A 27,982-nucleotide genomic window follows, 5' to 3' on the forward strand; every position below is an offset into this window, starting at 1 on the left:
CATTTCACCCATTTCGAGAACCCTATAATAAAGAGGTGTAATAAGGTAAAATCAATAAATGCATTTGTGGAGTGTTTATTGAACAGTAACAAACCAGAGTTACAAGTGGTGTTTCATCTCTTCACTACACCAACTTTGTATACAAGATATACATATGTTTGTAGTTTAAGGAGAAACCAGGATTTATTAAATTACACAGGTAAAGTTGAGAAAGGCAACGGTGCACAAGACCAGACAGACATTGAACCGACTCAGAGTGTATCAGCAAAAGTTAGTAATATGACAACTGATTAAACAATGACTTAACAGTAGTCATTTGGCAATGGTGTGCAAAGGCTTCGTTATGATCTACCACCTTGAAGATCCATCCTGGCTTTAAATTGGTCAACTCAACATTAGTCTCTGGAATTCAGCACAAGTCTGGAGGCAAAGCTCTCATCTGGAGGTGTCTGCAGCAACATGGTCCAATTCTGTTGATGAATTTTCCGTGGTGTCCCCTCCTCCTATTACCTCTGATACAATCTGGAGGGGAAGATGAGCAGTTTAGCTAAACCTAGATTCATTTATAGCACGCATTAGCCATCAATGTACAGTGCCTTCAGAAAGTATTCATACCGTGTGTGTGTGTGTGTGTGTGTGTAACAGCCTGACTTCTAAATGGATTAAATAGATCTGTTTCTCCACATAATGACAAAGTGAAAACGTGTAGACATTTTTGTAAATTTATTGAAAATGAAATATCTAATTTACACAAGTATACACACTCCAAATAGAGCTCAGGTGCATCCAACTTTCTTTGATTATCCTTGAGAGATCACTACAACTTAGAGTTCCCCTTGTTGCCAATTAAATTGTTTGGACATTATTTAAACTACAGTTCCTTGGCTGAGATGGGAGAACCTGCCAGAAGGACAAAGGTCTCTACAGAACTTCACCAATCTGGGCTTTATGGGAGAGTGGCCAGACAGAGGCTCCTGAGAGAGGCACGACACCACGCCTGGAGTTTGCAAAAAGGCATGTGAAAGACTGAGTATAAAGGCAAAAGATTCTGCGGTCTGATGAGACAAATTGAACTCGTTGGCCTGAATGCAAAGTGCCATTTCTGGAGAAACCCAGGCACAGCTCAACCTTGTAACGCCATCCCTAGCGTGAAACATGGCGGTGACAGCATCACGCTATGGGTATGCTTTTCAAAAGGCAGGGACTGGAGAGAGGGGGAATAATGAATGGAGCCAAATCTTTGATGAGAACATGCTTCAGAGTGCAAACAACCTTGGAACGCAAAATCTTTGAAAATCTGTGGAAAGTTTCACCGCCACTCCCCATCTAACTTAACAGATTGTGAGAAAATCCCCAAATAGATGTACACAGCTGATAGACATACCCTAGATGACTCAAAGCTGTAATCACCACCAAAGGTGCTTCTATGCGAATACCTACGTAAATTATACTTTTCTGCATTTAATTTCCAATACATCTGCAAAAATTATACATTTTTCTCCACACTTAGTCATTATGGGGTATTGTGTGTAGATTCAATTCAGGCTGTAACAACTAAATGTGGAATAACTCAAGGGGTATGAATACCTTTGAAGGCACTGTACATTTTCAATCTACTCAACTTTATAAGAATGTATTTTTCTGTTGGTTAGTCATTCTTTTCAGAAATGCTACAACTATGCTGAATAATTATAAATAATCACATACACACATGTTGGAAAACTCTACATATTGCTGATACCCAACCATGTTTAAAATTAGAGTCAAAGACATTGGGGAGCTAAGCTGACATATGGAATTGTTTTAACACTGTCATACATTTGGTTTCCCATCTCTTCATTCAAACTCATTCATGGACACAATTACTGACAGTTGTGGCTGCTTCACGTGATATATTATTCTCTACTTTCTTGCCCTTTGTGATGTTGTCTGAGCCCAATCATTTTTCTACCATGTTTTGTGCTGCTGCCATGTGTTGCTACCATGCAATGTCGTCTTAGGCCTCTTTATGTAGTATTGAGGTGTCTTGTCATACTGTGTGTTTTGTCCTATATCTTTTGCCTTCTGGTAGGCCCGTCATTGTAAAGAAGAATTTGTTCTTAACCGACCTGCCTAGTTAAATAAAAACTATGGATCATTTAGCCATTTGATTTGGAATTTTAGGACCATTCCAAAGTTGACACCTACTCATTCCAGGTTTTTTATTATGGACTGTCATTTCGCTTTGCTTATCAGAGCTGTTCTTGTCATAATATGGACTTGGTCTGTTTCCAAAAAGGGCTATCTTCTGTATACCACCCCTACCTTGTCACAACACAACTGATTGGCTCAAATGCATTAAGGAAAGAAATTCCACAAATTAACTTAACAAGGCACACCTGTTAATTGAAATGCATTCCAGGTGACTACCTCATGAAGCTGGTTGAGAGAATGCCAAGAGTGTTCAAAGCTGTCAAGGCACTTAGAATTATCTATATATTTTGATTTGTTGAACAATTGTTTGGTTACTACATGATTCCATAGTTGATGTCTATTATTCTACAATGCATTTTTTTTTTTTTTTACAAATAAAGAAACCCTTGAATGAGTAGGTCTCCAAACTTTTGACTGGTACTGTAGATTTGCCTTTACTACTAATGCCCAAAGAAATGCATTGAATAACTCATAAATCTTAAAAAAGACAGTAAAAACATTTAGAAGAAACAAGGTTTAAGTGTGTCCTGAATCTAGGAGAGGAAAAATAAATACACATCTTTTTTTTTACACATATTTAACCCTTTTTTTTGGGTAGGCACAAAACTACCGTCACTTCAATTTGTTTATTTTTTTACTGGTACCGATTACCTTCATACGAATCCCGTGAGACTTGTGGGGGTCCTAGACCAAAACGGAGAACACGCGAGTCTCCCCTTTCCATAATGGTAATAGTTTGTAGGCCAAACCGTTTGGACGCTACAGATGTTTATATGAGAAGATCGATTTCCGGGATGTCTCAAGGTCTGACAAACATTGCTCTAATTCAGCCACCTGTCACCGCAGATGCAGAAGTGCGACACTGGTGGATGTGGTGGATCGAGATGCATCCAAAGTAAAAAAAAAACTAACAAATCCCTAGACTAAACTGATGGATTTTGACAGGGATTTTTTTGTTATGCAACTTATGTATGCATCTTAGACCAGCGCTTCAATCGACTCGGGGGTTAAGAAATCAAGGGCGACAACTCACTTGGTCCTCTATAGACTGCAGAACTCTCTCAGAGAGCTCCATGTCAGCAGAGTCATCGTGTCCCGAAGCATCCAGCTCGACCCCGGTCAGGATGTCCATAGGACCCTCAGCGATGGCCCTGATAGTCTGGTCCTCCAGAGCCAGGGCCGTGTCAAACATCAGAGGGGACGGAGGACACCCCACTACATCCAGGTCCTACACGAGATGAACAGGAGGGGCGGGGACAACATTAGTGGGTAAGTGTTACAAGGTGTTTCTATTCCTCAGCCGAGTAGATTAATACAGCTACATTACAGGGAAAGTAAAAGGCAGAGTTGTGACGGATAAACACTAATGCTATGGTTGAGCACATACAGCAAGCCAGTGAAATCCAAACCTTTTCAATGGGGACCCCATTTTTTGCGCCAGAATTTCTGCCTACCCTATCCCACCAAATCTAATGAAACTTTAAAATCTATAAATGGATTTATTACAATCTCTTAAAACGAATAAAACAAATACATTTTTCAAAACATTTGTATATTGCCCCATACAATAATCCGTTTAATAAAAATTTTTAAAAAATGTTTTTTTTTTAATGGGCCTGTCGACTTTGAATAATACTGCTGTGAGCCTTGTTAAAAGGGATTAGGTCGGGAATGTGGAAATGAAGCCCATAATCTACTTCCCTAGAATCAGATGAACTCGTGGATACCATTTGTCTACATGCAGTTTGAAAGAAGTTGCAAAAGAGGATTACCTCAATTGCTAACTAGCATTTGTGGTAGTGAGCATTGGCTCGCCAAACTACCTCTAACTTCCTTCATACTGCACAGAGACAATTGTATCCACGAGTTCATAGACTCGAGAAGAAACACACAAAATCCCAACGTATCACGTTAAGGCCATTCTAGAAGGTATGAAATCAAAGTGTCATTTTAATAAAGTATTTTAGACGCTATTTTGGTATCAAAGACTCATGAAATCAACACTAAATGTTTATATTTTTGTTCAGTACGCAATATGTTTAGACATTCTGGGGGGTAAAAAAAAAAAAAAATAGTTTCAGGAATAAACGTGTTTGTTGCTTCCAACTGAATAGACTATCCCCTTTGTTAATATGGGGGAAACCAACAGACCATGGGAAGATGTTAATGTTAGCCCGGTTTGGATCTGGACAGCTACAAGCTGTCAGACTTGATTAGGGCACCTTCAGCAATAATGGTAAGCAGAAAGAGTGAAAGTAAATCTTGGTGGGTGAAGAAATTAAAAATAAAATACAAATCAGTGAGATACACACCTGACTCCAATCAAGTTTCCTATTCTTATGACATACTCATAGCCTGAAATCCAGACACGTTGTGTGGTAACATTCCTCCCCATGTACGGTGTCATATGCCAGAGTACAAGGAGCGGAATGTTAGCACAAAACATCTGTTCTCAACTAGCCTACCTGGTTAAATAAAGGTGAAAAATAAAATAATAAGAGCAGGAAACTTGGTCAGACTTCACGTACGTCACTGAACTCTAGCGGCAGGCTCTCCGTGGGCTGTAGCTCTGCAGCACTCAGGTACATGTCTTTGGGCAGTACTGCATCCAGCTGCTCTGGGGTCAGGGCCGTCTCCTGTTCAGGCTGGTACATGGGGGGAGGCAGGGAGAGGTGCAGGGGGCAGCGAGGCTCCTCTGACTGGCCCATGTGAACGGGCCGGTCACAGGGAACATCCTTCAGCCCCGGACACATCTTGAACAGTACCTGGTTACTGTCCTGGTAGATGTCTGGATGTCTTATGGTAAAGAATAATAACTGACATCCACAATGGCAATTACATCAGTTATAGTCTCCCATTAATATACTTCAGAGTATTGTGTATTACTCTGCTATAGGAACCAATGTGAGGAAGCCTAGAAATCGAGGCTAGATCAGCTCATCTTCCTTCGAAGAAGATGTTCACTACAAGTTCACTACAATAACAGTATTTGGGTATTTGTTGTGTGAGACGCTGCAAGGTACAAATAAATGGCTTAAAAAGGCTTGGTTGGTTCTGTACAGCAATATTTTGCAACATGTTGACAAACGCTTTGCTCGGAATTAACCAGGTTTTATTGATTCTTGGAATAACATTTTAAGCAGAATTACTTGCTATGTCAACCACTTGATTACGAGCAGAGCAACAGCGTAATGAAACTGGCATACGCACTTTTGTAAAAAAAAAACATGAAGTAAAAAAATAAAAATAATAATGGACTTGTAAAGGAGGCGTTTGTTCCTTCCAACTGAATTGACTATTCCCTTTGTTAATATAGAGAAAACCAACAGACCATGGGAAGATGTTAATGTTGGCCCTGTTAGGATCTGCACAGCTACCACAAGCTGTCAGACTTGATTTGGGCCCTTTTCGCAATCGTGTGTAGTAAAGGGAGAGTGAAATTAGTCCATGAATATTCTGCAGGTCAAGCACATGTAAGAAGTTAGGGTTCAAATGGGAAATAAGTTATTGTGCAGACTGGTTATCAAGCTTGGACCGCCTAACTAATGCTCCAGTTAACTAATGCCCCCCGCTTTCGGCACAACAAGCATTAGTATGTGTAGGGTAACACCTTCACAAAAGTCCACGAAAAAGATGAATGCAAATTTGAAAACGAACTTTCGATAAACACATGACTGATCATAGAGGACACCAGAAGAACAGTATGAAGGATACGAGAGACGCAATGTCGTGTCATTGGGAGACACTGGTTAGAACAGCGGGTCCCTTCCACATAGGAGATACACCTCTGGCTAGACCGCATCGTATGTGCCTGTAGAGAGAACACACACAACGACAGGAATAAGGTTAAGATCCTCAAATTCCTCAACCAAAGTTTGGTTGAGGTTAACGCATATGGTGACCAGTTAACGCAACGTCTTAGTCCGGATACACCAAATCCGGCATATTGCCTGCGTTCCCACAAAACACTGTTTTCCCTCTGCTGGCACTATTGTACTGAGACAATATATCAAATTGGTGTTTTAGCACAATGTTCCAAATACCTGTATTGCAAGAATCAAATTTCTGAGCGTGCTGCCTTTTTGGTCTGGTCTCCATTACGCCTTCTGTGCACCTTCCCACTCAGACACCAAGCCCCTGTCACTCACAACGAAATAACTTCCTCTGACAAAAAGCAGTTTAAAACTCGCTATTTGCATTAGAGGTCCAACAATTAGTCCAACAGAACTGATTATATGGACACCGAAACGCTTCGAAACTTTATTGGAATAGACATTTCTAACGTCTCAAATCCCAAAAGGTAGAACAGACCCTACTAAAACGAAAGTATCAATGAACATGATTGTCGAAAATTAAATGCTAAGTTTGTTGTGTGCGGCATCACATACCGCTAGCAGCATCACATACCGCTAGCAGCATTCTATCCACAGACTGATGTGCTAGCTGTCTATTTTATGAATGTGCAATGAGCATAAAAATACTCATTTATAAAAATCAGAAAATTGGCAAATTGTTCTCATTCTGAGAAATAAGCATTTTCTGTAGGTAGGACACTTGATTTCAATATTTTAACGTGAACAGGCTGTTTAAACCACTTGAGACAGATAAGAGGGTGTATTCATAACATTTAAACAGTTCTACCTTGTTTGCAAGCAAATAGAGCCAAGTTGGCTTGAAATAAAGTTAAGATGGCTACTCGCTAGCATGTGGCCTTGTGCTTGAGAGATTGTTTATGAGACCAGTGTTAGCTTTCACCTGCTACAAGAAGTTTGTAATTAGAGAATGTGCATGGTTCTGGTTAAATTTATAACAAAATGGCATTTTCAAAACAGACTTGAACACCAGATCAGTGATTATAGCAAAAAAAATGCTTGTTAAAATAATTTCAATTATTAGTGTCGTATGGTTGTGGAAGAATTCTCGTTAGCCACGTTATAATTTTACATTGACCTTTCTCAAGATGACGGTGCCACGTTGAAAGTCACTGAGCTCTTCAGTAAGGCCATGCATTCTACTGCCAATGTTTGCTATAGAGATTGCATTGTTTGATTTTATACACCCGTCAGCAACAGGTGTGGATGAAATAGCTGAACCCACTCATTTGAAGGAGAGTCCAAATACTCTTGCATATCGTGACTCTAGATATGATTTTTAGGCCATATCACCCAGCCCCTCTGGGCTGCTAGGCATTTCCACATTCAATCTGAGACTCACAAACAACCTGGAACATAACTATTTACTTCTGCCAGGCCACAGACAGTTGCTAGAGTCCCCGGGATTTAGAGTCCATCCCTACAAACAGTTAAGCCACAGACCTGAAGAGGAGCTCCTTCAGTGACAGCCTGTCTCCTCTCTCGGAGCTGACGGTGAAGCAAAGCCTCCACGCCGTACCGGCGGCGGTACCGACGCAGAGCCTTCAGCTTTCTCAGGTTCTCCCTCTCCTTCATGGAGAGACCCTCCGGGCCAGTCAGCAAACTACTCCCTGTTGGACAGAAAACACAGGGGGTCAGAGACTGTATTCAAAAAGCATGTCAAAGTAGGTGTGCTGATCTAGGGTCAGGTTCCCTGTCACAAACACACCCATTACACAGGAGGTCAGACAGCTACTGGAATAACCATAATGATCTCACCAGAAAAACCCACAATCACATCTGGACAAGTACTATATGAAGCTGTCCAATTGGAAAAATGATTTTTATTTGTTGCACTACAGTGAAACCTATTGGTCGCAAAGCTGACTAACTACAGGACAGAACAGGCTGGGTTAGTGCAGCACCATGGCTTTACCTAGGGTCTCATGCTCCACCTTGCGGCTGTGCAGGTATCGGCGCTTCTTCTCCTTGAGGAGGTGCTGCAGGCGTTTGAACTGGTCGATGTAGAGCGACTGGAGTCTGATGAGCTTCTCCCGTGTGATCAGAGCAACCTCCTCTGCCGTGTACACCCCTGCATGTCTGTAGGTCAAACAATCCATGCAAACAGTTACAACAGTCCACAGCAAATGTGTCATATCTAGGGCTGTTACGTTGACCGTATAAACGGCACAATTCAAATTCCACGTGACTGTTAAGTCACGGTAATTAGGCTTTTCCAAGTTGATGCTGTAATTATGCTTTTCCAAGTTGATCACTGACATCAATGCAAATGTGACCATTTCAAAAAAATTCAAAAAACGAATCAAAACAGAGCCCATGAGCTCATGTTGCACAACATCTCTACAGGCTATGCAATTGCGTGAGAAAATTGTGGGCCTCTTATTTAGGCCTACTATATTTACCTCAACTTTACTAATATTAAGCACAATGCTTTACTTTACAACAGGAGTATAGCCTACCTGGCTGGCATGAAAAATGAACCACGTGAAAAGCATTCTCCATTTATGTATATGTAAAGACAAGATTGAAATCAATGTGTGATGGTGACTATTAGCTTATCACTTGTTTATATATTAACTTGTGAATGACGCCCAGCTTAAGGCAAACAGAGCATTTTTTTGCAACTTCTTCAAATCATAGTTGCATGCGTCATGTAGCCTAGCCCATACCTTAAAGCACATTCATCCACTTTACAACAGGTGTAGAGCCTAACTGGCATACATACACAGCATGTGAGTTTCAAGCTTGGGGAAGATCATTTTCACCATAAAAATGCACCTTAATAAAAGCAATACATGCATAACCACATTTGTGGACACTTGAGAACGGTGTTTCCCTGCTAACGGAACATCCGTGCTTATAACCTACTGCCATGTACACTTGTGGAGAAATAGCCTAATAGTTAAACATAGAGCTAAAAATGTTCATCTGATGCGTCAGGCTCATTGCTTAAAACAGTTTAAATGCTAGCGGTTGTATTAATTGGGGATCTCTCACATCCCACAACTGTCCCAGACTGTTAGAAATATTTCTCAGACAGAAGGACCAGTTGTCCAATATATTAGGTCAACTTTTAGACATGGGGGATATTAGATTGACATAGGCTAGTGCTTTTGCTGTTCGGTAGGCCTACTCCTCTTATTGGCAGATGAAAATTGAAATGTGGATAAGGACGCACGCAGTTGTGTCCCCGATGTCTTCACTTGTAGCCGGTGAGAAAACACCAATCACATGACGGAGAGTCATGTGAATGAGGGGCGCTTCAGGCACGCAGCCCGGAGAAGGGAATTCTAATTATTATTTTCAGCCCAAGGGCACAACGGCCACAAAAGGCATGGATTTTTTTGTTGGTATGGGGCAGTACGGCCACACGAAGGGGAAGCAGCCGGGGAAAAAAAAATCGAGGCATTATCAAGTGCGTGTCAAATTGTGAATGAGAGATTAATGAAGTGTGTACAGCCTGCCCAAAGCGGGGGGAAATCATTTGAGTCGCATCATGCAGCCTTCATTAAAAATGAAAACATATAGCCCAATATTTATCACAAGTTACATAACTCTAAATTAAGCATATAAGAGTCCCCTTTGTTAACTGCTCAATACAGAATAACCCCATGTGCGCACTCAAATCGTTGAGGAAATAACCTTTTATTCAGCTATGTTCAATTGTATTCTTCATACTATAAAATAATGCCATGGAAATTTAAGCAACTCGTCTGAAAAATGAACTAGTGTAGCACACAGCCATAGCAGGCCCTAACATAAGGACAACTCAGTATGCCATTCTGTTCTGAAAGACAACATATCATGTTTTAGACCAGTCTAAAATAAATTGATTTATTGTAATGTGTAGGCTAGAACATGGATTTATTAGAATGTAGATGTTTCAAAGGTCTGCATCAGTGGCTTGCAGGCTATGAGTGGAAGCCAGGAGATGCTAAATGGGTTTATGTTAATTACAGTGAGACTGGCAGTTATTTGCTTGACAATAACCGGCTGACAATTTCATGACCTTTTCATGATATGATCTTGCTTTCATATTTTTTTTTACAAGTTGAGCTAAATGTGATATCAATACCTTGAAGTTAAAGCATTTATACAGAGTACATAAAACACTGAAAATATCACAATTCATCTCACGGACATTACAAGACCCATGTAATGTGAGCACTAGCAAGCACACAACACCAAAAGGTGTCTTACTTGAGAGGATCCTCATGGTCACTGTCGACACTGTCAGCTTCACTGTCTGGATCTCCTCTCCATGTCTGGTCCAGCACCAGTGGTCCCTGCTCCTCCTCACTCCAGCTGTCCACATCTGACAGACAAGCACCCATCAATTCCTCTGCTCTATTGCATGACTCAATGCAAACAAGAAAGTACTGACACTAGCTAGAAAGTATAGAATGCATTCTGAAAGTATTAAGACCCCTAGACTTTATCCACATTGTTACAGCCTTATTCTAAAATGGATGAAATCGTTCTACACGCAAATAATCTACACACAATACCCCATAATGTAAAAGAAAAATGGTTCAGAAATGTTTGCAAAAATATTTATAAAAAAAACGGATATATATTATGTAAATATGTATTTACTTATGTAAATACTGCATTTACATAAGTATTCAGACCCTTTACTCAGTACTTTGTTAAAGTACCTTTAGCAGCGTTTACAGCAGAGTCTTCGTGGGTATGAAGTGACAAGCTTGGCACACCTGTATTTGGAGAATTTCTCCCCTCCTTCTCTGCAGATCCTCTCAAGCTGTCAGGTTGGATGGGGAGCGTCGCTGCACAGCTATTTTCAGGTGACTCCAGAAATGTTTGATTGGGTTCAAGTTCGACTTCTGGCTGTTCCGAAGCCACTCTTGCGTAGGGTTGCAAACTTTCCAGGAAATTTCCCTGAAACTTTCCATGGGAAGTTAAGCCCGGGAATTTTGCTTAAATTCATCAAGAAAAGTTAGCTTATAACAGTGAACCTTTGGGATTCACAAGGCAAGTCTAGGTATTGTGGCATATTTTGGTTAAACTATCCCCAATTCAATTGAATGTACATGTACAGCTGATTAAAGATCTTGCACACTACTATACTGTCTGACCCAAGGACTACATGCTTTCTGGTAAGTTGATTACAATACTGGGTGGGGTGAATATATTTTATTACATTCATGAGTTTTTGTTAAATAGTAATTAGTAGTCTACAGCAAAGTGTTTAAATAATTTCTAAATTGTTAATTTCTGCTACCATGTGGGTTTTAGCTTGCTTGAGCCTGCTAACTGAGTGTTAATTCACCTGTTTCCATACACGTTTTGTAAGAAAACATTTCTGTACATGGCATTGTATTTGTTTTTACTCATTTTTTCCCTAATCTTCACAGGAAAATGCCATGGGCACTGATGCATTGAGACATTTCACTGCAGCCAATGTAGAAGGAAAAGCGGTGTACATTTGCAAATACTATGCCAAATCATGTGAGAAATGCAACAAAGATGCAGAATCAGGTGCAGAATCATCTGGCATAAAGTTCCCTAAGTGCTCACAACCTCTGACAAAAGTCCCTCTACTTCTAATCGAGGTGAAAATTATGAAGACACCTTTTCGATAGCAACGTCTCATGGTCCTGACTTCTGAAGGCAGTCAATGACCTTGGACCACAGAAGGTATTTGCACTGCTGACAGACAATGCTGTGAACATGAAGGCTGATTGGTCTAAAGTGGAGGAGTCCTACCCTCCCATCACACCCATTGGCTGTGCTGCTCATGCATTGAATCTGCTCCTCAAGGACATCATGGCACTGAAAACAAAGGATAAACTCTACAAGAGAGCCAAGGAAATTGTTAGGTATGTGAAGGGCCATCAAGTTATAGCAGCAATCTACCTCATCAAGCAAAGTGGAGAATAAGAGCACCACATTGAAGCTGCCCAGCAACACCCGTTGGGGTGGTGTTGTCATCATGTTTGATAGTCTCCTGGAAGGGAAGGAGTCTCTTCAAGAAATGTCCATATAACAGTCTGCCGATATGGACAGCCCCATCAAGAGGATCCTCCTGGATGATGTATTTTGGGAGAGTGGTAAGCAGCCTGAAACCTATAACAGTAGCCATTGCACTGCCATCCTGCCTGATGTTCAGACTCTGCTTACAGGTGTAAGAGAAGAAACCCGTACTGCCCTGCCCACTTCACTGTTGCACCAAGCAGAGGAAACTGCAGTTTTGAAATGCATCAAAAAGTGTGAAGGCTTCTTTCTGCCTGAAGTCCATACACTTTCTGCAGTGTACATGTTGGACCCAAAGTATGCTGGCAACAGCATCCTGCCTGGTGCAGAGATCAACAAGACCTACGGTGTCATGACTACCTTGTCTCGCCACCTTGGCCTGGACTATGGCAAGGTTCTTTGCAGTCTGGCGAAGTACACTTCCAAGCTAAGGCTTTGGGATGGAGATGCAATATGGCAGTCGTGGCAACAACTCATCAGCCGCCTGGTAAAAAGGACTTTGTGGATCTGAGGCTCTTTCCCCTGTTGCCTCCATCATCCTCCAAAACCCACCAACATCACCCGCCTCAGAGCGCAACTGATCCAACAGGCTGACCAATATAAAAGGGTTGAAAAACTGGTGGCCATCCAGGCAAATTTGAGGTTGAAAAGTGACAGTGAAGACAATGTCTCAGAGTCTGGATGTTCAAGATGTGGACATTGAGGGGGTCCAGGGAGAACACATGGAGGCCTGAGGGGAAGATAACTGTCATTTCAAAGATGTTGAAAATTGTTTTTTTTTGGAGATGAATCATTGAATATTCCCTTTTGTTATTCAGTGAAATCATCCCATATGAAGAGTCAACTGATTTAATTAAAGTTTAATTCATAACTATTTTATTTCTATTTTAAGGATTTAATACATTTACAAATATTTCTACTTATGATAAGGTAAAAGGTTAAGGTTCGTCTCCATTTGATAAATATATCAAAAGCAAAAAACATCTACAGTTAAATAGTATTATTTTGCATTTATTTCCATGGAAGGTTTCCACCTCTGAATATTCCCCAAAATGTGCAAAACCACTCTTGCGTTGTCTTGGCTGTGTGCTTAGGGTCGTTGTCCTGTTGGAAGGTGAACCTTCACCCCAGTCTGAGGTCTTCTTCCATTTAAGAATGATGAGGCCACCGTTCTTAGAGACCTTCAATGTGCAGAATTTTTTGGTACCCTTCCCCAGATCTGTGCCAACACAATCCTGTCTCGGCGCTCTAAGAACAATTCCGTCGACCTCATGGCTTGGTTTTTTCTCTGACATGCACTGTCAACTGTGGGACCTTATATAGACAGGTGTTTGCCTTTCCAAATCATGTCCAATCAATTGAATTTACCACTGGTGAACTCAAAGTTGTAGAAACATCAACGATAATCTATAGTACCAGGATGCACCGGAGATCAATTTCAAGTCTCATTGTAAAGAGTCTGAGAATACTTAAGTAAATTAAGAAATCTAAACACCCGTCTTCACTTTGTCATTAAGGGGTATTGCGTGTAGATTGAGGATTTTTACATTTTAGAATAAGGCAGTAACGTAACAAAATGTGGATCTTACTCGTTGATTACGAGCAGCCCAACAGCAACAAAACTGGTGTATGTATATGGAGCGATTTGAATTGAATATTTTGAATTTGCATTTAAATAGATCATTAATTTTGTTCTAATGCACAAAATAAATCATTGAAATCATAAATTGAACTTGTATTTCATGTTTCAAAACTGAATTGAAAGAGTCGTGTGTGTGTGTGTATATATATATATATATATATATATATATATATATATATATATATATATACACACACACACACACACCACTTTCAATATGGTAAATATTGCATTTGTCTGCATAGCAACTTAATAATTTAATGCTTACCAAAGTTATGCTCAACTTCTCAGATGCATGCAGATTTAAAATGTTCAAATTCAGTTCTCTAAAATCAGAATCAAAACCGGACACAAGATTCTGCTACTTTACCAGCAAGGAATGGTAGAAGAGAACAGATATAGTCAAATGCTGTGTGTTAAACAGGTTTCTGAAGCCAATGCAGCATGTTGAATTTATTTCCTTCTTATGAATTTGGCTCTAGCGTTTGGGCTGTACGCCATTCTGGCCCCATTCCTGAAAGCCAAGACTCTGGAGCGTGGTTGGGTCTTCCGTTCCCCTCTATGGTGCTCATAGGACATGCAATACACATTAGAAGGGAGGGTGATAAAGAAAACTCGCAACCACCCTCCTGTAGCATACCAACTCATCGCACTATTAAATAAGGCCTTCAATTGCTCAGTTCAGGCTGATCAGATCTGCTACACTAATACAAGTCTTGTATTACAACTCATCAAGAGTGTGGTTTGGTGACACATGCTTATGTGATGAGACCTGAACACGAGTGTGTTAGACATGTTTCATGTCACCGGCAAGGGTATACATTACAAGGGTGACATGTGACTGGGTTAAGACTTTTCTAGCCTGCTGAGTTAAAGCCTTGACATTGGTTATGTGACTTGGATGCATCTCGTCGAGGTAGGGCTGGGTGAATTGGCCTAAAAATATTTTTTTCCTCAAACTTACGGGCGAGTCACGAGAGTGTGTGTGTGTGTGTAATATATACACACACACCACACACACTGCTCAAAAAAATAAAGGGAACACTTAAACAACACAATGTAACTCCAAGTCAATCACACTTCTGTGAAATCAAACTGTCCACTTAGGAAGCAACACTGATTGACAATAAATTTCACATGCTGTTGTGCAAATGGAATAGACAACAGGTGGAAATTATAGGCAATTGGCAAGACACCCCAATAAAGGAGTGGTCCTGCAGGTGGTGACCACAGACCACTTCTCAGTTCCTATGCTTCCTGGCTGATGTTTTGGTCACTTTTGAATGTGCTTTCACTCGTGGTAGCATGAGACGGAGTCTACAACCCACACAAGTGGCTCAGGTAGTGCAGCTCATCCAGGATGGCACATCAATGCGAGCTGTGACAAGGTTTGCTGTGTGTCAGCATAGTGTCCAGAGCATGGAGGCGCTACCAGGAAACAGGCCAGTACATCAGGAGACGTGGAGGAGGCCGTAGGAGGGCAACAACCCAGCAGCAGGACGGCTACCTCCGCCTTTGTGCAAGGAGGAGCAGGAGGACCACTGCAAGAGCCCTGCAAAATGACCTCCAGCAGGCCGTGCATGGGTCTCCTCAAACGGTCAGAAACAGACTCCATGAGGGCCCGACGTCCACAGTTGGGGGTTGTGCTTACAGCCCAACACCGTGCAAGACGTTTGGCATTTGCCAGAGAACACCAAGATTGGCAAATTTGCCACTGGCGCCCTGTGCTCTTTACAGATGAAAGCAGGTTCACACTGAGCACGTGACAGAGTCTGGAGACGCCGTGGAGAATGTTCTGCTGCCTGCATCATCCTCCAGCATGACCAGTTTGGCGGTGGGTCAGTCATGGTGTGGCATTTCTTTGGGGGGGCCGCACAGCCCTCCATGTGCTCGCCAGAGGTAGCCTGACTGCCATTAGGTACCGAGAGGAGATCCTCAGCCCCCTTGTAAGACCATTTGCTGGTGTGGTTGGCCCTGGGTTCCTCCTAATGCAAGACAATGCTAGACCTCATGTGGCTGGAGTGTGTCAGCAGTTCCTGCAAGAGGAAGGCATTGATGCTATGGACTGGCCTGCCCGTTCCCCAGACCTGAATCCAATTGAGCACATCTGGGACATCATGTCTCGCTCCATCCACCAACGTTGCACCACAGACTGTCCAGGAGTTAGCGGATGCTTTAGTCCAGGTGTGGGAGGAGATCCCTCAGGAGACCATCCGCCACCTCATCAGGAGCATGCCAAGGCTTTGTAGGGAGGTCATACAGGCCACACACACAACGGTGCCTCATTTTGACTTGTTTTAAGGACATTACATCAAAGTTGAATCAGCCTGTAGTGTGGTTTTCCACTCATTTTGAGTGCGACTCCAAATCCAGACCTCCATGGGTTGATACATTTGATTTCCACTGATAATTTGTGTGATTTTGTTGTCAGCACATTCAACTATGTAAAGAAAAGTATATAATAAGAATATTTCATTCAGATCTAGGATGTGTTATTTTAGTGTTCCCTTTATTTTTTTGAGCAGTGTATATCTTGTTTCTCGGTTTCCTCTAAATAAGTTGTACAATAAAAAACATTTAAGTGTAACACTCCATTTCAGATAGTCAGCAATAAATCAAAAGAACTCAGGGCATGTGAAATTATACCTAGGCTAAATATAAGCCTCACTAATAATTGTATATCATCAAAATAGGTTACCTGCTTTTGCAATAATCCCTGAAAATTGCCTTACTGTTCAATTTAACAAGACCCATGCATAATGCACATTCACTAATAATGACTAACCTCAGGTTTCTATAATACCTGCTACACAACAGGTCTCAATCCCATGTGATAGCGAGTACCAAGCTAATCTTAATATTCCAAGTATGAAAATAAAAAATTGAATCTATTTGCTAGCTAACATGGTAGAATAGTTTAATTGTTATGAGCACACCCTTCTATCCATCGCCAACTGTTTGGACAGCATGCTAGCCTGTTCACTGTCATTTGGAAATCAAGTGGCCTACCTTATTTATCAGAATGAGAACGAGTTGCCAATTCCTTATACAATTGAGTTATGCTTATTGCACATTTACAAAACAAACTATAACGGTCTGGTTAAAATGCTGTGCACGACAAATCTTAGGAGTTAATAAGTGTATCTTTAGAAACAGTGGGGAACCCGGCTTAAGGATTAATACAATACTTATACATCCATTTAATATTTTCAATAACTTATGATCTTCTGATTTTATTTATTCAAAAGGGTTAATACTGAAGAGAAAATATAGCCAATCAGGATCTCTAGTGGTGTCTGGGTAGAAAAATCTAGCCTTGAAAAGCTGGACAGAAGGCCTCTGCATTAGAGCAGAATTTTGGAATGAACCAATCACATTCACTTCTGGAAGGCCTAGACATCACTACTGACTGATAGCGAAGTGAGAAGTAGCATAGTTTTCCCATGCTTGTTGTAGTAGTGGTGGCAGCTGTAGCAGATGTTAGAGGATGTGTTTGATTTGTAAGCGTCGCTTTCAACGAGAAGTTAAAGGTTGTGCAGAGGTGGGGACAACACCAGCACTACCAGGATTGGTGCAACGAGGAGAGCTATGAACGACATTTTCAAGCTAACAATTATGAGCGCCATCTGTGGAAGCCCTGTGTGTGAGCAAACAAAGAAGTTGTACTGCTGGGATTGTATACTCTTCAGCACCGACAAGACGTCAACCTTGGCCTGTACTGGTTGGTTTCAGACCTATCCAGCTTTACGAAGTTAGCTCTGCGACACCAAGAGTCAACTTCACACCCAAGAGCTACAAGAATTCAAAAACATTTGGACACAAGAGTAGCCCTTCAGCTTAACGAGCAGCAGGCCAGAGAGACTCTCACAACGATGAAACACTGCATTCAAGTTGAGGAAAGCCATGGGCCCAACTTAGATCTACGCGGCTCATGTCTGACTGAGGGTAGGAGCCCGGCCGACCACCTCCACTTTCTCTGGCAGAAGAGGCTGAATGATAGTACATACTAACTGCATCTGCTTGCCTGTCTGGTCTTGACCATTCCTGTGTCCACTGCCTCAGTTGAAAGGACATCTGCCCTGAAATGGATCAAGACTTACTCCAGGACCACCACCATACAGGCCCAACTGTCAGCCTTGCCTTTGATCTCAAGTCGAGAAAGTAGGCTACTTCTTGGATAGAAAATCTAACGACAAACTACATGAACCTGCCATTGCCCATTTCATAAAGGACTGGAGGACAGAATTGATTTTCAAATGATCTGTTGAGTGGCAGCTTCTTTTTTTTTTATTGCAGTTTGCTTGCTGTTGCTATTAAATTGCTGATGTGTGAAATGTTGCAACTTCAGATCACCGGTTATTTTGTGTGCTGAACGTGATAAAAAATGTTTGCAATGCGAAGTAATAGCTGGCTTGTTCATTCCGTGTTTTAAAAACTAAATGGTGACTTTTCTATTGTTATGATTGGGCTCTATAGGCTCATTAGTTGACTGTACGGGCTGCCTATTATTTAACATTATTTGATGCTGTGTGTGACTGCTGTGTCAAATAGGCACTCCCTTTCAGCATGCTGAAATAGCAGAAGCTGCACTGCCATTTTCTTTCTCCGATTCATAGTCACTGTCCCTGGTCCTGAATGAATAGTTAGTCCTATGAATTATGTCTAATGGAACGGCTTTTTGGACTTACAGTTGAAGTCGGAAATTTACATAGCCAAATACATTTGAACAATTACTGACATTTAATCCTTGTAAAAATTCCCTGTCTTAGGTCAGTTAGGATCACTATTTTAAAAAGGTGAAATGTCAGAATGATTTCAGCTTTTATTTCCTTCATCACATTCCCAGTGGATCAGAAGTCTATGTAGACTCAATTAGTATTTGGTAGCATTGCCTTTAAATTGTTTAACTTGGGTCAAAGTTTCAGGTAGCCTTCCACAAGCTTCCTACAATAAGTTGGGTCAATTGTGTCCCATTCCGCCTGACAGAACTGGTGTAACTGAGTCAGGTTTGTACAGTTGTACTCCTTGCTCGCACACGCCTTTTCAGTTCTGCCCACAAATTTTCTACGGGATTGACGTCAGGGCTCTGATGGCCACTCCAATACCTTGACTGTGTTGTCCCTTAAGCCATTTTGCCACAACTTTGGAAGTATGCTTTGGGTCCTTGTCCATTTGCGACCAAGCTTTAACTTCCTGGCTGGTGTCTTGAGATGTTGCTTCACTATATCCACATCATTTTCCTCCCTCGTGATGCCATCTATTTTGTGAAGTGCACCAGTCCCTCCTGCAACAAAGCACCCCCACAACATCATGGCACATGGTTGGGAAGGTGTTATTCGGCTTGCAAGCATCCCACTTTTTCTTCCAAACATAATGATGGTCATTATGGCCAAACAGTTCTATTTTTGTTTCATCAGACCAGAGGACATTTCTCCAAAAAGTACGATCTTTGTCCCCATGTGCAGTTGCAAACCGTAGTCTGGCTTTTTGGAAAAGTGGCTTCTTCCTTGCTGAGCGGCCTTCCAGGTTATGTTGATATAGGACTCGTTTTACTGTGGATATAGATATTTTTGTACCCATTTCCTCCAGCATCTTCACAAGGTCCTTTGCTGATGTTCTGGGATTAATTTGCGTTCATCTCTAGGAGACAGAACGAGTCTCCTTCCTGAGCGGGATGACGGCTGTGTGGTCCCATGGTGTTTATACTTGCGTACTATTGTTTGTACAGATGAATGTGGTACCTTCAGGCATTTGGAAATTGCTCCCAAGGATAAACCAGACTTGTGGAGGTCTACAGTTTCCGAGGTCTTGGCTGATTTCTTTTGATTTTCCTATGATGTCAAGCAAAGAGGCACTGAGTTTGAAGGTAGGCCTTGAAATACATCTACACCTCCAATTTACTCAAATTGTCAATTAGCCTATCAGAAGCTTCTAAAGCCATGAGATCGTTTTCTGGAATTTTCCATGCTGTTAAAGGCACAGTCAACTTAGTGTATGTAAACTTCTGACCCACTGGAATTGTAATAGTGACTTCAGTGAAATAATCCGTCTGTAAACAATTGTTGGAAAAATGACTTGTGTCATGCAAAGTAGATGTCCTAACCGACTTGCGAAAACTATAGTTTGTTAACAAACTATAGTTTGCTCCAGTTTCAACTGTTCTGCCTTACTATTATTCGACCATGCTGGTCATTTATGAACATTTGAACATCTTGGCCATGTTCTGTTATAATCTCCAGCCGGCACAGCCAGAAGAGGACTGGCCACCCCACACATGCTCTCTCTAATTCTCTTTCTTTCTCTCTCGGAGGACCTGAGCCCTAGGACCATGCCCCAGGACTACCTGACATGATGACTCCTTGCTGTTCCCAGTCCACCTGACTGTGCTGCTGCTCCAGTTTCAACTGTTCTACCTTATTATTATACGACCATGCTGGTCATTTATGAACATTTGAACATCTTGGCCATGTTCTGTTATAATCTCCACCCGGCACAGCCAGAAGAGGACTGGCCACCCCACATAGCCTGGTTCCTCTCTAGGTTTCTTCCTAGGTTTTGGCCTTTCTAGGGAGTTTTTCCTAGCCACCGTGCTTCTACACCTGCATTGCTTGCTGTTTGGGGGTTTAGGCTGGGTTTCTGTACAGCACTTTGAGATATCAGCTGATGTACGAAGGGCTATATAAATAAACTTGATTTGATTTTGATTTGACAAGAAATTTGTGGAGTGGTTGAAAAATGACTTAATGCCACCAACACAAGTGTCTGTATACACACACAAGTATTTGGACACCGCTTCAAATTAGTGTATTGGGCTATTTCAGCCACACTAGTCGCTGACAGGTGTATTAAAAAATAAATAAAACAGCCATACAATCTCTATAGACAGACATTGACAATAGAATGGCCTTACTGATGAGCAGTGACTTTTTATGTTGAACCGTCATAAGATGGCACCTTTTCAACAAGTCATTCCGTCAAATTTCAACCCTGCTTGAGCTGCCCCGGTCAAATGTAAGTGCTGCTATTGTGAAGTGGAAACTTCTAGGAGTAACGGCTCAGTTGCAAAGTGGTAGGCCGCAACCTCAGAGAACGGGACCGCCAAATGCTGAACTGTGCAAGGTTGCAACACTCACTACAGAGTTCCAAACTGCCTCCGGAAGCAACGCTAGCACAAGAACTGTTCGTTGTGAGCTTCATGAAATGGCCGAGCAGCTGCACACAGGCCTAAGATCACCATGTGCAATGCCAAGCATCAGCTGGAGTGGTGTAAAGCTCGCTGCCAGTGGACTCTGGAGCAGTGGAAACATGTTCTCTGGAGTGATGACTCACCTGTCACCGTCTGGCAGTCCGACAAACTAATCTGGGTTTGGCGGATGCCAGGAGAACGCTACCTCCCCAAATGCATGGTACCCACTGTAAGGTTTGGTGGAGGAGGAATAACGACCTGGGCTGTTTTTCATGGTTCGAGCTAGCCCCAGTGAAGGGAAATCATGAACGCTGCAGCATACAAAGACTGTCTAGACGGTTATGCTTCAGACTGTGGCAACAGTTTGGGGAAGGGCCTTTCCTGTTTCAGCATGACAATGCCCCCATGCACTAAGCGAGATCCATACAGAAATGGTTTGTCAAGATCGGTGGAAGAAATTGAATGGCCTGCAAAGAGCCCTGACCTCAACCCCATCGAACTAGGGCTGGGTGATATGGCCTAAAAATAAATCCTTCCTCAAAATAATGAGTGAGTCACAATATACATCCAAATAAGCATTGTACAATTAAATAAGGTCAAATACACTGCATTTCAAACAGACTGCAATTATTAATTCAGGGCTATTAGTTATACCTAGGCGAAATATAAGCCTTCCACAGTCATAAGACCCACTAATAAACAATTTGATTAAATTAACTTGCTTTTTTGCTATAATCACCAATCTGGCTTTCAAGTCTATGAAAATACCCTTGTTACAAATTTAACTAGAACCATGTATAAAGCACATGACTAAAATTAAAGTGGTTCACATTAACACACCCACATGCTGGTGATAAGCCAGTTCATCTTTACATTTCAAGTTTAGGCAACTTGGATCCATTTGCTAGCTAACAAGGTTGAACTGCTATGAACACAACCTTCTGCCGCCAACTGTTTGAAAAGCATGTTAACATGTCCACTTTGTGCAGAATGAAAAGTTGCCAATTCCTTATAAAATAAAAGTTGGGTTTTAGGCTTACTGCACATTTACAAAACAGACTAGACAGCTAGTATAATAGTCTTTGGCTAAAATGCTGCTAACCTAACAATTCCACGCACAACAAACCGTATTCATTTTCCAGAATCAACGTTCATTGATACTCTCGTGTAAGATCGTTGAAAGATCAAATTCCCGAGCTGACACGGTAAAAATCTGTCGTTCTGCCCCTGAACAAGGTAGTTAACCCACTCATCCTAGGCAGTCATTGAAAATAAGAACTTGCTCTTAACTGACTTGCCTAGTTAAATAAAAGGTCAAATAAAAAAGTAGTCTTCTCTGCACACAATTTAAGTAGTTGAGACAAATTGTATTGTTTGAAAAGTGAACTACTCTATTACAGTAAAATAATGCCCCAATGTGTGTCCATATTACCAATTATTTTGAACCCAAACTCAAATGCAAATAGCAAATTGAAACCGCTTGCCAGAGGAAATGTCATCTATCAACATTGTTGGCGTGAGAGGCAGGGGCTGGGTGTGTAAACCATAGAGGAAGAGTAAAATCTGTCCAAAATAAGGTCAATGCGTTTCTATGGGCTTATTTTGGACCTAAGCTTGTTGCCTGCCTTCCTGCCTTTGGGACAACGACACCCAGCCTCGCTACTGTATATAGCCTCACTACTGTTATTATTCACTGTCTTTATTTCCCTACTTAACAATTTTTCACCTAATAGCTATTTTTTTTATTAAAAAATTCCACTGTTGGTTAGGGTCTGTCAGTAAGCATTTCACTGTAAGGTCTACTACACCCGTTGTATTCGGCGCACGTGATAAATAAACTTTGATTTGAGACGTACATCTCGTCATAATGTACAGATCTCTGGTGTAAATGGTGAGGTACACAGGAGCGAAGAAAAAATAAAACACGAGAACATGCAGACATAAACACTCAAACAACCTAAATTCTTACAGGCATATGTAATATCGCGCAAAAACAAATTCAATCTAGTCGCCCAGCCTTATATCGAACACCTTTGGGATGAACTGGACCGCCAACTGCAAGCCAGGCCTAATTCCCCAATTACAGCGCCCATCCTCACTAATGCTCTTGGCTGAATGGAAGCAAGTCCCTTCAGCAATGTTCCAACATCTAGTGGAAAGCTTTCCCAGAAGCGTGGAGGCTGTCATAGCAAAAGGGGGGAGGGGGGGGGTTACATTAGCCATATTCTAAAATGTATTAAATTTTTATAAAGTAATCTACAAACAAAACCCCATAATGACAAAGCAAAAACAGGTTCAGTAATTTTCGCAAATGTATTACAAACAAAAATGCCATATTTACATAAGTATTCAGAACCTTTGCTATGAGCTCAGGTGCATCCTGTTTCCATTGATAATTCTTGAGATGTTTCTACAACTTGATTGGAGTCCACATGTGGTAAATTCAACAGATTGGACATGATCTGGAAAGGCACACCTGTTTCTATAAGGTCCCGCAGTTCTCTGGTCTGATGAAACAAAGATAAAACTTTTTAGCTTGAATGCCTAGTGTTATGTCTGGAGAAAACATGGCAACATCCCTAAAAGTTAAGCATGGTGGTGGCAGCATCAAAAGCAAATTTGCAAACATTTTTAGAAAACTGTTTCAGCTTTGTCATTATGGGGTATTGTTTGTAGATGGATTAAATAGTTTCCCCCTCATCAATGTTAATAAGACTGGACAAAGTTGAAATACTGTTTAATGAATGCCCCGCCTCACTTTCCTCCACAACGCAAGGGTTAGACTAAATAGACTAAACAATGTAATTTAACCAACTGACTGGCCAGCAATCAGGGCATTCATCAGTAAAGTCACGGTGCAAGCTGATGAATTTGGTTGTCCAAAATACTAAGTCAAACTTATTGATGAAATTGAAGCGTGTCAGGTGATTGCAATTCATAACTTACATTTTACCGGTACTACCAGTAGTAGTAGGCCAACCGATAAAGCCACGACGGAATGCGTTTGAAGTGATGATGCGCCGCCGAGAACAGCTAGCATGTCAAGCAAAGTACATCGCCAGTGGCATGCACACACTTCGTGCAGATCAGCAGGTGGGGGCATTGTGGCAGCCAGACGAGATAATTGAAGGAGGATGCGGTGAGCAAAGTTACTGGGCTCGAATTTAGTCACGCTTGCTCAATATAGATTGATGCTTCTAGTTGTGCATGTTATAACCTAGTAATCAAAAACATGTTTTTTTTTTATACTCCATGGCTGGATTTACGCATTTTTCCCCCCAGTGCTACATTCATTTTGGCAGACCTAACTTGATTGACCCTCTGTCTACAAGGCCTGGTCTATGAGAGGCCTAATCATTTGAATTAATATTTTGTTAATGGCTAGGCTATATACTCATTCAGGTAATGAACTCATTATGCATCAACATTTTAAATTTGATTACAAATATTTATTGTCAATCATTCTCATTTTTTTGGCTTTACAAGTACCGTAATTGCTGGACTATTAAGCGCACCCGAATATAAACCGCACCCACTGAATTATTTAAAAATATGTATTTTGTACATAAATAAGCCGCAGGTGCCTACCGGTACATTGAAACAAATGAACGAAACACGGCTTGTAACAAAAATTAAACAGTAGCCTACCAGTAGTCATTGGTCACCATCTTCCTCCTCCTGTGCACTGAAACCACTGAAGTCATCTCCTTCGGTGTCGGAGTTGAATAGCCTCAGAATTGCTTCATCCGATGTTGGATCGTTTTCATTGTCGCTCTCGTCACTTTCACCCGGAGGAAAATACCCCGCTGAGCTCATGCTGCCCCTTCAACACGCAGCAGTCCAGCCTTTCGAAACCCGTTGATGATAGTGGATTTTTTGACAATGCTCCACGCTGTCAGGACCCACTGGCAGATTTGACCATAAGTTGCTCTTCGCATGCGGCCCGTTTTAGTGAAGGATTTCTCCCCACTTGTCATCCAAGCCTCCCACTGAACACGGAGCGCAACCTTAAATGCACGATTTACACTGATGTTGAGTGGATGCAAATACTTTGGGCCATCTGCTTTTCTTCCCTCTGAAAGGTTTGTTGTCTTTTTGCACTGAGTCAGTTCCTCACGCTGCTGTTTACAAAGTCTAATAATCAACTCATTAAGGCCAAGCTCCCATGCAGCAGCTCTATTTCCTTTTCCAACAGCCAGATCGATGACTTTCAACTTGAAAGCTGCATCATATGCATTTCTCCGTGTCTTTGCCATGATGAGGGTGACAAAACTACTACCGTAATCAGAATGATGGGAAGTTTGAGCGCGCTCGATATACGTCACATTATGTGACGGTGGTCCGTTTTTTGGCGGCATGAATCTTGCGAAAGCGGGAAAAATCCATAAATTAGCCGCGTCATTGTATAAACCGCGAGGTTCAAAGTGTGGGAATAAAGTAGCGGCTTATAGTCCGGAAATTACGGTAGATTAATGAACCGATAATACATTAATACATTTTTTCTAAAATAATTTGAATATGATAGGATGTATAATAGAATGCAATTTGTGAATAATGTTTAATGCTAATTTGTGTATTAATAATAATCTGAAAATCAGTCTAAGACAATGTGGTTCCTTCCAAGTACTGCCATTCCTTATCCACTAAAATTCTTGTATGTTTGAGGAATTTTAATTATGAGATCTGTTTGAATTTGGCATCATGCACTTTCACTGCTGTTGTCATATCAATCCCGTTAACGGGATCTCGGCCGTAAGATGATAAACGGCGAATCAATTGTCTGGCCTAATGTAAAAACATGGAAAAAGTCAAGGGGGTCTGAATAATCTCCAAATGCACTGGATGTTTTGGCTTGAAAAACATGCTGAAATAATGATTTAGAAAGTCATTATGATTTGTAAAGGAGGCGTTTGTTCCTTCCAACTGAATTGACTATTCTCTTTGTTAATATAGAGAAAACCAACAGACCATGGGAAGATGTTAATGTTGGCCCATTTAGGATCTGGACAGCTACCACAAGCTGTCAGACTTGATTTGGGCCCTTTTAGCAATAGTGTGTAGTAAAGGGAGAGTGAAATTTGTCCATGAATATTCAAGGTCAAGCACATGTAAGAAATTAGGGTTCAAATGGGAAATAATTATTGTGCAGACTGGTTAAGAACTGAAGTTCACTCTAGGAAAAATATGGTTATTCTAAAACATGTTGCCATTGCACATGGCTTTAGAGGGAAAAGACTCAGAAATATTATTCACCGAGGATGCGGGTGGCTTCACTGCGGCCACTGTCCAGGCCATGCGTCTCGGGGCGGTTGTAGCCACTGAGCTGAGATAGGAGGGCTTCAGGGGAGGGTCCGGATGAAGCCTTTCTCAGCTGGGCCTGGAGAGCCATGGCATTCCTTCTGGCGTGCTCCGCACAGAAGGTCACCCTGAATGTAGACATAAGAATCACAAGCAAGATAAGAACTAAGGTCACAGAGAATTCAAGATTGTGCAGATATTTCTGAAGAACTGACTTGGAAAGTAAAAGACTCAGTATTCATTGATACACTAAGGGATTTCCCAGATTCAAGCCCACATACATCAAAATGAAGTTTTGAGAGTTTGATAAACATGCAAGTTGCTTCATTCACCCTTCTTTCTTTTCCACCTTAGGGGCTGCGTTCGGGCAGCGCTTGCCATTCTTGTTGGAGACATAGCTACACTGTCTGTAAGGGGCGTTCTTGTCCTCCAGGACATGTTTGATGCAGAACTCCAGGCCCTCCAGGCGCGGCTGGGAGCAGGGTCGCTGGGTGAAGGAGCAGGCCTGGGGCTCCTGGGTACGGGCGGTCTGGGCCACACGTCCTCTGCTCGATGGCAACACATGGATCCTTATCCTGTTCATCACTGGTCCTGGAAGGGAAATACATGTTCCGGTGAGTACCAGGGGCTGAATTAGCAACCCTACAGTTATAAATTGACATAACTACTTAGATGAGACCAGGCCAATATTGACATTTGAATCATTTAAGCAAAGGCTCTTATCCAGTGTGACTTACAGTAGTGAGTGTACACATTTTTTATGCCGGGTCTCCGATGTGAATGGAACACAACCCTGGCGTTGAAAGCACCATGCTCTACCAACTGAGCCCAACGGGATACCACAATATGGTAGCAAACAAAGAATACGGGGGGGGGGGGCATTACAATAGATCTATTCTATTGATACTACAATACAACAAACATTGGCCACGATCAAATAAAAAATGGTAACGTTCACGTGTGTATCCGTTGACGGACCGGACCCATGTCACATTAACTTAATCTGTAATTCAAACCTTCCTCAATTCTTTCATCAAGCATTGCCACAACCTCAGCAATCAATAAATAGTTATACGAAAACATGTGCATCAGATCAGCATAACCAGTGACAATAAACAGAAATAAAATTATGAAAATGTCAAGAAAAGTACAGGGCACTACTCATGACATCTGTCCAGCCAACATGCCAATTGGTTTCAGATCTGACATTTGCACATGCTGTCGATTGATAAAATGTCTAGTTAAAAAAAAGAAAATCATAAATTATGCAGAACAGTAGACACGGACCTTTTCATTGCAAAAATGTTCATAACAAATGTTGTTAGTTAATTGCTACGTTATCAAGCCATTTGTTGTAGCTAGCTGCCAAACAAGTATGTTGGGGATAAAATAAACAGTACTCTACCATCTGTGCCAAACACTTGTGCTGTGACGATCCTGCATAAAACCCAATCACGCGCCACATGGAACAGGTCCGCCTCCTTTTAGCTCAACGACATCAAATTGTAGCTTTTGTGTTAGCTTGTTAGCCAGTTAGCTTTAGCAGCCATGTTTGTTTAGCGTTCCTTAGTCTCTGTAGCAACATATACTGGTTTATTCGCTGTCGTTGATGTACAGATGCACTCTGATATAATCAAAATATTTTAATAATCCAAAAAGGAGTTTCATATAACAGTTTGGTTAATATAACGGCGAGGAGCTTACCGTGTCCTTACCTAGACAGATCTCGAAGCACAATGCCACTGCGTCGTTTTTCCCGCACTCTCCTATCAGTGCCTAGACAAGATGGACCCGCCC

At 41.6% G+C, this 27,982-nt stretch overlaps 1 protein-coding gene across 3 annotated transcripts; it reads right to left on the bottom strand.

Annotated features, from left to right (window-relative positions):
* Nucleotides 1–58: 58 nt before the first annotated feature.
* Nucleotides 59–27,959, bottom strand: kansl2 (KAT8 regulatory NSL complex subunit 2). Of its 3 annotated transcripts, none has more exons than XM_020458805.2 (10): nt 27,901–27,953; nt 26,518–26,776; nt 26,141–26,313; nt 10,266–10,380; nt 7,981–8,144; nt 7,509–7,675; nt 5,908–6,004; nt 4,722–4,981; nt 3,227–3,421; nt 59–522 (listed from the first exon to the last, which is right to left on the bottom strand). In XM_020458805.2, exons 2-10 carry the CDS (start codon nt 26,766–26,768, stop codon nt 436–438), a joined length of 1,509 nt encoding a protein of 502 aa, XP_020314394.1. In that variant the 5' UTR covers nt 26,769–26,776; nt 27,901–27,953; the 3' UTR covers nt 59–435. The 3 variants fall into 3 exon arrangements, with proteins under 3 accessions (XP_020314394.1, XP_020314392.1, XP_020314393.1); XM_020458803.2 differs by having other exon boundaries at nt 60–522; nt 27,890–27,959; XM_020458804.2 differs by having other exon boundaries at nt 60–522; nt 27,591–27,959.
* Between the last annotated feature and the right edge of the window lie 23 nt (nt 27,960–27,982).

This window comes from Oncorhynchus kisutch, linkage group LG24 (assembly GCF_002021735.2).
Source record: "Oncorhynchus kisutch isolate 150728-3 linkage group LG24, Okis_V2, whole genome shotgun sequence".
Lineage (NCBI taxonomy): Eukaryota > Metazoa > Chordata > Actinopteri > Salmoniformes > Salmonidae > Oncorhynchus > Oncorhynchus kisutch.

What these genes read in the sequence shown, in the direction of transcription:
- kansl2 (XM_020458805.2), bottom strand. Translation starts at nt 26,768, where the DNA reads ATGAACAGGATAAGGATCCATGTGTTGCCATCGAGCAGAGGACGTGTG. An exon ending in CTGAAGGAGCTCCTCTTCAG is followed by an intron (nt 6,005 to 7,508) that starts GTCTGTGGCTTA and finishes TTCTCTCTACAG; the next exon opens with GCACATACGATGCGGTCTAG. An exon ending in GACACGACATTGCGTCTCTC is followed by an intron (nt 4,982 to 5,907) that starts GTATCCTTCATA and finishes TAAGACATCCAG; the next exon opens with ACATCTACCAGGACAGTAAC.